General features: G+C 45.3%; 1 protein-coding gene across 1 annotated transcript in view; it reads left to right on the plus strand.

The window, feature by feature from the left end:
- Nucleotides 1-1623: 1623 nt before the first annotated feature.
- Nucleotides 1624-13118, plus strand: part of WIF1 (Wnt inhibitory factor 1) — a 47205-nt gene continuing 35710 nt past the window's right edge. Inside the window, exons 1-2 of the mRNA XM_074901531.1 lie at nt 1624-1810; nt 1930-2069. Of these exons, the coding sequence (XP_074757632.1) occupies nt 1660-1810; nt 1930-2069 (291 nt within the window). The 5' untranslated portion in view covers nt 1624-1659. The remainder of the gene's footprint in view (nt 1811-1929; nt 2070-13118) is intronic.

The raw sequence follows: 13118 nt of genomic DNA on the forward strand, positions 1-13118 counted from the left end.
AATCAATCTGTCTGGAAAAGCGAGACCAACTTCATGTTGTTTGCCATGACCTGAAGAATTCCGTGTCAGGCAGTTAATCCTGAGGTAACGTTTGCAGTCACACTAACAGGATGGGATAGAGCACAGCAGCATCTAAGGCAGCATTCACAGGCAGAAAATACCCTCCAGCTCCTTCCAGAACATTACAGACAGAAACTTGGGGGTTTTACTCAAACTTTACCTATCCTGGTTAATTTAAATTTTTTAAATGAATCCAGAAAATATAGAAACAATCGTTTTTATTCCTTTGAAAGGCATGATTCTGTTTAAATAGCTTTTTGAATAGAAAATTATTTCAACTTTACTAAGTTTCTATATTGAGCCAGTTCCAGTTTCTGTGTAAACGGCAACATTTCAGCTTTTTTCACTCTCCACTATCACCACAACTGGGAATAAACCTCTTAACACCAATGCAGCATTAAGAAACAAGCATGTCTTTATTCAGTGCCAGGTGCATGTGGGATCATTCCTCCTAACATGCACACCCTAAAACAAAAGCTCATCCTTTATATAGCTTAAAGACATGAATATTTATACATTTTCCAATAAGTCTCCGCCTTTCTGCCTATCTACTACGTTTATATAGTGCCGGTGTTGCAAAACTACACTACGCATGTGCGGGAGTCTCGGGTGGTCGTCGGTGGTCGTTTGGGGAGTCAGCCCCCTACTCCTTTTTCCCTTTTATCGTCATAAGTCTTTTGAGGACAATTTCTTCTCCTTGGATGTTTCCCAACTCTGTTGTCCGGCCAAGCTGTTCCTTCTTACCAGCCTTGTTTGAGCAACTCTGCCAGGATGTATCTGTTCTCACGGTCAGGGTATCTTCTCTGCCCTCTCTCATCGCTTATTGACCTCGTTAAATACAGAGTTAAACACTGTCTGGTAAAAGAATTTCTCGCCACCACCGTTGCGGATTCCCTCGGACAAGCGCAAGGCGGAAGCCTTTTCCCTCCTGAGCCCGCCGCCGCGCTCCCCGCGCCGCTCCCGAGAGCTGGGCAGCGCCGAGCAGCCGCACGGGCCGGCCCGACGGCTGGCTCCGCGGCGCGGCCCGCCCCGCCGGCGCTGCCCGCCGCCTTGACCGGCTTTGCCGGGAGCCCCCCCCGCCGTCTGGGTGACGCTTCCCCAGCCCCTCTCCCAAACACCGCTCGTGCCGGGTGCCCGCCGCGCACAACCCGAGTTTCTTCAGGCGGGCGCCGGCGCCGCCAGCGATGCGGTGGTGCCTGCGGCGGGGCCATCTGGGCTGCCGGGGCGCCGCCGTGCCCCTGCGGGGTCAGCGCCGCGGGGGCGGGGGGTGCGCACACGGACGGGCGGACGGACACGGGCGGCACCTCGTGCGCAGCATGTGGCGGCCACGGGGACCCCGTGTCCCGTCCCCCGCGCCGGAGGAGCCGCGGGTCACGCAGCGCGTCCCGGCGCTCGCCGGCGCCGAGGCGGATCGCTGACGGCCGGGCGGCGGGGGAAGGAGCCCGCCCGCAGGAAGGGGGTTGCGAGCACCCCGCGGCTCGCCGCCCGCCCCCGTGCCCGCCCCGCCCCGCGCCCCCCTCCCGCCGCCGCCGGGGCCGCCCCGCGGCAGAGGGCAGGCTCGGCAGCGGCAGCCGGCGAGCGGTGCGCGGTGCGCGGAGCATGGCCCCGGCCCCGGTCCCGGTCCCGGCGGGGCGGCTGCGCGTCGCGCTGCTCTGCGCCGCCCTCAGCCTCTGCAGCCTGCGGGCCGCGCCGCGGCAGCCCGACACGCTCTACATGTGGATCGGCGCCCGGCAAGCGCGGGTCCTCATCGGTAAGCGGGACCGCTCCCCCGGGCCGGCGGCGGCGGCCGAGCGGCGGGCGTCAGCGCGCGGCCGAGCGGGGCCCGGCCTGGCGGGGCTGCCGCCCATCGCGCCCCTTTGCCTTTCGCAGGCTTCGAGGAGGATATTCTGATCGTGTCCGAGGGGAAGATGGCCCCGTTCACCCACGACTTCAGGAAAGCCCAGCAGAGGATGCCCGCCATCCCCGTCGGTATCCACGCCGTGAACTTCACCTGGCAGGCAACGGGACGGGTAGGTGCGGCGACACGAGGGGCGGCTCTTCGGACCCGGGCAGGTGGCTTGGCTTTGGAATAGTCGAGGAAACCCTCTTCCAGGCGTGCCGGGGCGGCCCTGGGCGTGGGTCGCCTGCCGTCGTGCCCCTCGCCGGACACGCGTGGGCAGCGCCCGGCGGGGTGCCGGGTCCCGGGGCGCGGGCAGGGGAGGCAGAGGGAGGCAGAGGGCGCTGGGAGGGCGGGGGGAGCTTGGGGCGCAGGGAGGAACGCGGCCAGGTCGCCGGGAAAGTGTGTCTGGGGTTGCGAAGTGCGTGGGAGAGCCCGCGGGTGTCGCGGGCACCGGAGAAACCGGGAGGCTGGCGAGGCGTGAGCAGCCCGCCAGAGCTCACCAGGAAGACACCCCGTGCCTTTACTTTTAATTACATTTTACCTGACAGTAGTTGTGTGGAGGCAGTTTTCTTTCAACTTTCCTTAGCTTATGGACGTATACTACAGGTTGTTCATTGATCTGTATTTACTAAAAGTGCACGCTTAATTTGTACTTCTGGTAAATAAGAGTTCTCTCCTGTAGACTTAATTTTACCAAGTTTAACTGCAAAAACACGTAAATCTGCAGTGCATTGAATCCTTTGGATTCTTTTGCTGAAAAGATAAGAATGTGTGACATTTTCATGCAGAAACATATGCATGATTTGACACACTGACAACATATGTTAAATTTGCATAACGCTGACACATGATAGCATATGTTATCATGGGTACAGGAAAAAACAGTTTTAACATAAAACTGATGGATAACTTTAATTCGTTTTTACAAGGCTGAACACTGACTTTATACAATAAAGAGCCTGCTGAAGATGAAACAATATTTACCTTGAAATATGCAGTGAAAATTGCTTGTATAATTCAGCTAATTGCAGCTTCACAAATTTGCTTGCGGTTTTAGTTGTTTTAAAATACTCTAACTACAGGACTTGTTTGGCTTTGAGGTGTTGTCTGGGGCCCTTGTAATTTTTTGCTGTCCTCACAAAGCCTTTGAGTTCAGGAAACACTTCACCTCCTCTTTTAGAGAGGGGGGGGGGGGGGAATGTGGAGAGACAAAACTTACTCACAAAGTGACTTGCTTGAGGTCTTTGACGTTCCAGTCCAGTTTTACAGAGAAAACAACTTTGTACGCCAAGGGTTGGCATTCAAATACCTAGAAATAATTAAGGTGTTTGGGGACTATATATTTCTTGTTCCATTTATCTGCCAGCTTCAGCTGCTATCCATGATAACACTACCTCTTTCTGGAAAGGAGGATTGAGATGTTAGACTGAACCCTGTCCTTCTTTTCTTGCCCTTCTTTCTTGTGCTCTCTTCTACCTCCTTTGCTGCCTACAGGTAGCTCATTAGAAAAAGATGATTGTAACACAGATTTCAGTGCAAAAAGCCTCAGGCTTAAGGACAGCATAGACAAGTATTCCCCTTGATGCAACTTGCAGAGTGAAATCCCTTCTGAGAAGCAGTAAAGCTGTTTAACCCATTATTCCTCCTCCTCTTTGCTGAATTACTGAATTCCTGTTAGACAAAACGTAGTTAGTAAGTAAAATACCTAAATGGCTAAAGTAACATCATCAGACTATTCCTAGAACAGTTAGCTTTCATATATTTATGGATCAAACAAGTGTTTGACTGAGACACAACTGAGACACTCTGCATTTGCAGATTTTATAATCTCATCTAGCTACTCCTTACAAGTTCATCTGTGTGTCTAGTCAATATAAACACTGGCACCCTGGTCTTCTGGTTGTAGATATTTAGATACTTACACTGCAGATGAGGAGCAGGATTTCAACCAGTAGCCTAAGCTAAGGAAGGAGTTTCAATCTCATGGTGTTTTAGGAGTTGGGGAAAAGCAAACATAGCATCCTAGAGAAAATGTCTACTTTTTGGTATCACAAACAGTCCTGCTGGGTTTTACATCCCTTAGAGGTGTCTGAGTACAGCTGCCGGTTACACACAGTTCTTGTTATCCTCTCTTGAAACTAGGGCACTTACTGTCCCTATGCCACCCAGCCCTTTACATGATGAGAAGGGACAGGAAAAAAACATGAGTATTTCTTTTGTAGCCTATGTAGGGCAACAACATCATTGCCCACAGTAGTTTTGCAAAGAGGAGTAGGATAGAAGTTATTTGTAGCAAAAGAACACAGTTTCTCCAGAAGTTCCAGTATTTTAGGAGGGGAAGAAATGAGTAAATTTTAACAGTTTTTTTCATTGTTCTGTTTTGGTTTTAAGTATACATTTCTTCGACATTTCCATTGACCTGTCCAGGAAAGTACTAAATACTTGCTACCTTTATTCTGGCAGAATACTTCTTTCTGGGAGTTTCCTAAGTCAGGGAAGGAGAAGGGAGGGAAGGGGAGGGGAGGAGAGAAGAGAAAAGAAGAGGAAAGGGGAGAAGAGAAGCAAGAAAAAAAGGAAAAGAAATGGAAACTAGTACTCAAGATATTGAAGTATGAGACTTCTTTCTGTAAAACAACTGTTAACTAGCGTACAGTTTGGTTAAACTGTACTGTTTGGTAAAACTGAAATAATTTCTTCTGCAAGTCTTGTATCTTGTGCCTTATATATAAGACCTCTTAACCTTGTACCCCACTTGGAAGTTGAAGATGTTTCTCTAGGGCTCTAAGGTTTTGGGGCCTGTCCATAGTATATGCCACAGCCTCTAGCAGTAGCTAGACCTTTTTTTGGTCTACAGGTATCGGACTTCTGAGTAGGTATAGGAGATCCTGTCTATGTCATTACATGATTCCTAGCCCTCCTATCAACAAGATGGAGGAGTGAGATTGCAGCTGGGTGGGTGTCTGGCAGCCAGCCAAGGTCAACCCACCACACCTGGGATCTCCAACAGAGTAGGGCTAAGTCTCTCCTCAATATGCACCTTGCCTCCCTGTTTACACCTCTGGAAAGTGGGTAAAAATATCCTGTGGGTAGATCCCATCTACCTGCTCCTGGGATAAATAATGATCCAACTTGTAGATGAGTAAATAATCCAGCCTGGGGAGTGGCAATACTTCTCAGTCCTGCACTGGGGCATATGTCCATATTCTATGCAAAAATGTCTCTTGAAAGCAATATTTGAAGGACTGGACTATATCTGTATTCTGTGTCAACTGAAGTGGTAAAAATCCGCTACATTTAGATGTTAGTTTCTCATACAGTGGCCTTTGTGCCCTGGATACATTTTCTGTGGAAAAGATTTTGTATGGTAAACAAACAATTAAAGCCATTTTCACTAGAAAACATTAACCAAAGAAAAGCTCTAGTTGCTTTTAGTCCTTAGTTCATCACTTCTAATTAATTAATTAGGAAATATTAGGGGAAGCCCAAAATTTAAGGGTCTGAAGATGCAGAATACAGGGTTTTTCTGGTGAAGTCAGGATGAGCCAGCAGTTACGAGAAGGCTAGAGTACTGCAGAAGGGGATTGTTACATTTTTATGCACTTTACGTTTTTACCTATGAATTTAAACGTAAGATTACAGATGTTATGCCCTCTTTAGAAAAAATGTAATCTGGGTAAATCAGTAATTACAAAGATTGCTCCTTGATTTGAAAGGTTTAAAAAAGCAAATATTGGTGTTAATATATAGCATATGGAAGGCATGTGTGTAACCACTAGAGCTTACTGGTGTGCTTCTTGCTCTTACTCTGTATGGTTTTTACAAAAGAAAGAGTAACAACTTCTGGGAGTCTCATCCTCTGGGGAAGACTGCACTTAAAGACTTCTCAATGAGAGGGCAGTAGACCCTATTATGTTAACTAAGCATGTTTCACTGTGTCCACCAGTGGAAAGTACCAAAGATTGCAGTGATAACATCATCTCTACAGTTTTTAGGAATTTATGACAGGTATTTAAGTTCCAAATCCATACAAACCAATATGTATGCCTAACTTTCAGTGGGACTTCTGACAGCAATAAAATTAAATTCACATGTGAGTGAGTAGTGGTGGGAGAGAACCATATTTAAAAAAAACACACAGGAAGAAAGTGGTCAGTGACAGAGCAGCATCCAGGTTGATTTAATAGATGAGAGATGAAAAAAGAAACCAAAGAGCAACTTGGAATTTTTGTCTGTAGCAGTCTCTGGTCTGATCCACAGAAACAATCAGTCTGGGCCACAACACACCCAGGCTACCTTCTTCTTTTCGGATATGGGAGAAATATTTGGGGTCAGATGAATTATTGTAGCAGCTTGCTTCCTACTCCCAACTGTTGTGAGTACCCCGCAGCTCCTCTCCTGTTGCACAGTTATATGTGTGCCCATGATGTAACACCTGAATACTCAGTCCTCTGCTGGTGCATGAATGGGACGTGGCCCATGGGACTGGAGGATGCATGTAGAGCACAAGGGGATCTCATGGTGCATGGATACCTCATGTATATTGAGTGCTGAAGATATATCCAGCCTTGTGCTGCTGGATGCATGCCGTTTTGTGATATGACAGTGGTGGTTCTGCTCTGTGACAGGAGATACGCATGTGTGTACAAGGGGATCAAGTGCTGGGGAAAGGTCTTTGGTCTGGGAGTGCTTCTGGCCACAAGAGCACAAGTGTTAGGAGATAAGGGGGCATCCCAGCATGTAGTCCTCAGAGCCCCTGAAAGAGGCAATTGGACCTGTCCCTGCTGGAAAGGCTGGATTACTCCTGATCAAAGACTTATTGGTAACCTTAAGTAAAGCAAAAAGATGCCCACCACTTAAGAAGAGGGAATATATGTAATCGGTGCATTTTATAGCGTCATTTCTATATTCTAAAGTGGAGCTTAGGAATGGTACATAATTGCAGCTCCTGGAGGCTAGTTCTGATCTCAGCAATGTGACCATCAGCCCCAAATAGCTCAACTGATTTCTCTAGAATTACCTTATATCACTGAGATATAGCCTGACCATGAAGATGAAATGGAATATTCAGCTATGCCAGGAGAAGTTTTGTTTCCATGCTCAAAGGAAAGCTTACAGACTGCCAATTTTAAGGCATTATTGGTGCAATAGGATGCTGCATTCAAATATCACTATTTCCCTGATAAACTGAAAGGAAACAAAACCCAGTGAATTTCAAAACATGTAATTCTTCAAAGGAAACTTTCCTTCAAAGAGACTGCTGAACTTTTTGTAAACATCTTATTCATACCCAGTTGTTACAGTGATGCTTTTCAGATTAAAAAAATGTGTCATATGCACAATTTAGGTTTTTTTTCCAATAAAAATATGGCTGTTCTGGAAGTTTGGTCAAGGCAGTCGTGTAAACTCACACTCTCGGGATTTACAGTAGTACTTTCACTGCGGTTTCATGTCACCAAACAGAGGAAAAACTTCGTTTTCTAGCCTCTGTACCAAAATTTCCATGTGGAATGTGAAGATGTTTACATACTGTGAGCATGATTTTTAGACAGGGGGTTCTCATATTGAGAGCACAGCTCCAAACCTTTAATATTTAGATTCTGCTCAGCTGTGGTATTTTGCGTCTCAGTGTTGTAGACATGCCACCAGGGATCAAAGTAATGCTGTAGAGATCCCACTTTCTTAGTAAAGCAGGCATGTGCCAGCCATCTGTTGTATCTGCTGATAGAAAACAGCAGTAAAGTTTCTCAAAGTTTTGCCAAGAAGAAAAGGGGGGGATTTATTGCTTAGCAGAGATGAGTTACAAGGCACCTTGTAGTGTAAGCTACATCTGGTTTCCATAGTAATTTACACGGTATGTGTGTAAACTACACAATTACTCTTTTTACACAGCAGTGTAAAGCTGCACTAAATAAACCATTCTTCAAGATTTTCATTGTTTATCCTTTCTATAAATATTCTAATAAGTTTTTAACCAAAAAAACCCCTTAAGTAATAAAATACTTTCACTACTTTTACAGTAGTAGCTGCATTGTACAACATAACTGTTGAAAACCACTGAAACTAACAGGACACTCCAAGCTTCAAGACTATATTTTGTGAAAATATATGGATTTCTCTCCCCATGTTACTAGTAGTTTTTCTGAAATATAAAATCCAGGCTGTCTTGCTTTCCTCTTCTTTGTGGAAGCGAAAATGTTTTCTGTCAGCATCACCTCTTTTTTACAGACAGTTCCCCAAGTATGTTTGTAGTGGTCTAAAGTTGTAATGCCATGGAGTAAAAAGTAAGAACTAACCATAATGAGAACTAACTGGAAGAATTTCAGATTTATTTAGCTTCTTTTGTTGGTATCATGCTTTCCAAAGAGGTTTTTCAGGGTGCTGAAGTCAGGGGGTTTTTCAAGGTAGCTACGAGTATGAATTACTTGCTTCTAACCAAAACAAGTGTAAGAAAACCACGCTCTTCCTAGGGCATGCATGTATGTAAAGAATATAGTATGACCCAGAGTTTTCAAAGCAGTGATATGTAGTAGCTGCTTGCATCATGTTGAACAGAATTTTAAGTATTGTATACCTTATCTCAGAGCAATGAGTTTCTGATTAGTATTTTTAAAGCTTTCAAGAAAATGCATCTCAGACCTTTTTTTGTTTCGCCTCCCTGTGGCTTTACACTTGGCTTGACAGGATTTGTTCTTCTAGTTTCCTTTTTGTGTACAAATTCTACCTTTTGAAAGATGCTACTTTACTTCCATTAGTCTCTTTTATTCTGCTGTTCAACCATGTTGGATTTTTTTGTTTTGCTGGGGTTTTTTGTTTGCTTGTTTGCTTTTTAACTGTTTATTTGTTCACCAGACTGTAGCCCAGGCATGTTGGAAAGTTGTTGCAGTCACCCAAAATTCACAGCAAAATGCACAGCAAAGAACGGACAGTTGCATTGCAATACTTAGTCTTGCCATAACAAAGCACATAGTGTTCTTGGCAGTGAATTATATAAAATGTAGTAGATGTCTGTTGCTGCAGGTGTATGTTTCAGTAAAGGTAGAAGATTGCTTTATTGGTATTTTGTTACATAAATGGCTTTTTTAAAAATTGTAAATGGAAGAAACACAAAATCAATCACATTTTGAATGGGTTGTTGAATGCACAGTTAAGTTTTCATTTTTTCCCTGCTGTTTGTTTTGTGGAGACTGACATTTTAAAATCTTAATTGTACTAAATTGTGATTGTAATAAAATATATGTAATAATGTACATATTAATGTAATGAAAGACTGGCTGTTCTTATACAAAATAAAGTAGAGATCCATGTACTAAAAGCACCTGGGCTATCTGTGACACTTTGAGCTGAGCTAATTGTATAAAGTAACAGAAGTCCTGCCCAATGAGTATGTATGCATTGAGATCAGATGTGTTTTCCCCTTGGGTAGCACCCTGGCAGATGATGTGCGTGCACTGACAGTCCTACAGGGCTTCTGCCTGCATCACTGGTCCTCCCAGGCTCTAATGAGACCTGTCAGCCTGTAGAAGAACCTGCAGAAGATTTGCCTCTTTCCTTACACGTACTTCATAGAAGAAAGAGCTAAATGGGGAAAAACACAACATATCCTCAGACTTCTATGAGGCACGTTCCCATCCCATCATGTCCCTTTCCCTGGACTGACTCCAGTATGTCCATGTCTCTCTTGTACTGGGGAGCCCAGGACTGGACCCAGCACTCCAGGTGTGTCTCACCAGTGCTGAGCAGAGGGGAAGGATCACCTCCCTCGACCTGCTGGCACTGCTCTGCCTGATGCAGCCCAAGAGGCTGTTGGCCGCCTTTGCCACAAGGGCACATTGCTCATGGTCAACTTGGTGTCCACCAGGACCCTCATGTACTTTTCTGTCAAGCTGTTTTGCAGCTGCTTGGCCCCAGCATGTGCTGGTGCATGGGATTGTTCCTCCCCAGGTGAAGGACTTTGCACTTACCCTTGTTGAACTTCATGAGGTTCCTGTCAGCCCATTCCTCCAGCCTGTCAAGGTCCCTCTGGATGGCAGCACAACCTTGTGGTGTATCAGCCACTCCTCACGGTCTTGGGTCAGCTGCAGACTTGCTGAGGGTGCACCCTGTCACAATGTCCAGGTCGTTAATGAAGATGTTAAACAGTATGAGACCTAGTATCAACCCCTGAAGTACACCACTAGGGACTGGCCTCTAACTGGACTTCGTGGTGCTGCTACTAACCTACGGAGCCTGGCAGTGCAGCAGTCTGTCTCACGTAATTTCCACTTCCTCACTTGTTCTGTGGGGGTGTTGTGGGAGACAGTGCTGAAAGCCTTACTAAAGTCAAGGTAAACAAAATCCACTGCTCTCCTGTCATCCTCCCACCCAGCCATTAACACAAAATGAGCCAGGCAGGAACACAAAACTGAGACTGGCTTGTGCAATCACAATGAAGCAGCAAACCAAAATCTGCCTCAGAAAAAGTAATATAAATAAAGCAAAGACAGTGATACTGTTGTACAGAGGCAATGAGAAAACTTTATCCAGCTATACCTGAAATCCACCATAGTATGTGGATTCATAGTCCGTTCAGAAAGACCACTTAGCTGCACAAAAATGCTGAGGAGGAGTTACTTGGCAAGTCTGTCTGACTTGGAGAAGAGGCACGTGCGGAATAGAAATGCCTTAGTAAAAGCTCACAAAGATTTGGGGTGGATTTTTTTCAGCCAAACAACAACAAAACCCCTGGCTGTTTTGCATCTAATATGAAAGTTTGCTTTGTTTTGCAACCAACTGGTGGAATCCAGCATGTTTGGCCATACAAGGAAAAGTGGGCAATTACCTTCCAGCTGCTTCAGCACTTGCTGCCATCACTGCCAAATACTTCAATAAATAACTTAGAGACCAAACACCGCTTTCAGAGCTGGTTCCACAAATCCTCTGAAGTTGCCCCTTAGCCTGGATAAACGGCTAGCTAAACCCAACCAATCCTAAAGGAAATAAATATGCCTGACATCAAAGCTGGCAATCACCCAGCCTCAGGTTTTGGCCCATCACCAGGGAAAACAAACTCCCCAAACAGCAGCCCGCTAATGAGAAGACCTGTCACCAGCTTTGAGCACTGAAGCACAGAAACCAGTAGCAAGAGCAGTGGAGCCAGCCTTCACAACGATGCCTGGCCAGCGAAGGAGAGGGCAGGCTCTTGGACCATCCTGATGATCACAGAATGAGTTCAGAGCTTTCAGTACTGCGATTATGAACCTATTTTTTTCTGAGAACATGAGGAAGACATGGAGAGATCACAACTTGTTGATGAGCAGGAGAAGACAGGCTCTCCCTGCAATGTTTTCTACTTGCTCTCAACTTGCAAATCTGTGAATATTGATATAGTCAGTGGGAATCTGAGACTGAAAGCCACATAAGCAAATAATCAAGTCCACTGAACACCTTCAGTAAGGAGTACAAGTACCAACTTCAGCCTGTTCCTTTTAAACTGCAGTAAACACTGCTTTCATTTTTCCAAGTTTGAGCCTTAGCCAGTTCTCTTTCTTGCAGAGGTTCTGGGAAATAAATTGAACTGTTAAAACAGAGTCCATTTGAGTGACCAGGTTGAAACAGTTTTTTCCTTGTGAAGCCACAGATACATCAAATAGCTGCAAGCAGCTATGTGCCTGCAGTCTTCCAGACAGTGACCTTCAGGGAGAACAGGCAGGTTGCACAGCAGAACACACCGCCATCTACCAGAGAGGAGGGAGAGGCAAAATACAGTTACCTGGGTCTGTAATCACAAGAAACAGATGAAATGCATAGCCATATTAAGAGTCGGGAAATAATTTACTAGCAGGGCATGTTGACTATTACCTTGGTTGATTTATCTTTTTCGTTTGTGCTGAGGTTTATTTTATCTCCTTCCTTTCAGTTCTGCATAGGAACATCTATTCAGATTGCCCAGGGATGATAAGATTTCTGTATTGTCAAAGAAGCATAGCTGAAAGCTTATGACCCAACATGTTGCTCCTCTCCAGTCAGACCTGTGACCTGTTGGTATTAGCTACGGTGTGGAGAAGCCTGTACTGTCCCTTACAGACAGAAATTAGAGGCCTTCATCACATGAAGAACCACTTGGGTTTCACATTTTCACTTGACATAACGGTAGTTTTCCTTGGATGGGACAAAGTCTGCGCCTTGTCCTGCCCACTGAAGGAGTTCACATTTGAATTGTGTCAGTGTGAATACCCTGTTTAGTTAATGAAACCTTTTTAATTGTCCTGCCAAACATTTGCAGTCAAGTAAACTTGATAATTTATATAATTGCTGTCATGGTGCCATTGTTACTATGATTTGTTTAGACAGCAATTAATTGAAACCTAACAGTAGAATTACAAGATTTACAATATTCCTAAGTATTTAACTTATTTATATAAGACCTTTTATCCATCCAAAAGTAAGGTTTTCTCATCCTGTAAAATACAACCAGTGTAAGTTAATTCAATTAAATTAATGGGGAAATATTTAAAAGGAAATCTGAACATTTGCTGGCAGGAGGAATGGTTATCTTGAGGTGTAGAGCTCACAGCCTCTGCAAGTTCTCATGAAATCTTTGTTTCTCCATCTCTCCCCAACCCCAGTAACTGCAACAGAAACTTCTGCTTCAAGGTTTGTATGTGTCTTGTTCCTGTCTGCAAAGATTGAGATAACTGCAGTAAGATCTTTACCTCATGTTGATTTAGAGCAGGTGATGGAGCGTACCCAGGTTCTTCAGGATTTCTTCACTTCCCCAGGCCAGAGGCCTCATGAAGAGTGGGAAGCAGAAAGCCAGTTTTGTGAGAGATGGAAAGAAAGGATGGCCATTGCCCTTTGGTGAAAGTGGTATTATGAAATTCTCTCTTATTCCTTTGTAACCACTCCCCACCAAAACAGAAGAGGATCCCCAAACTAACCCTCTCTGCTCTGAGGAGAGAGCTGTGCCAGTCTCCTGCTTGTGCTGTGACTGGTTATTTCACCCAGGAGAGGGGAAGATGGGGGAAGCAGCCAGTCCACAGGGGCTTCCCTAAGTGTGGTGAGACATAGAAAGGAGGGCTGGAGCTTTTCTTATAACCTGAGCAGAATTTCTTGAACTGATACTCGTTTATGAGAGCTTGCAACACTGTTTCACACACCACATTTTGCCTTGACCAACAAATGTGGTTTTGCTACCTCAGCC

The sequence above is a fragment of the Athene noctua genome, chromosome 3, assembly GCF_965140245.1.
Source record: "Athene noctua chromosome 3, bAthNoc1.hap1.1, whole genome shotgun sequence".
In the NCBI taxonomy this organism is placed as follows: Eukaryota; Metazoa; Chordata; class Aves; order Strigiformes; family Strigidae; genus Athene; species Athene noctua.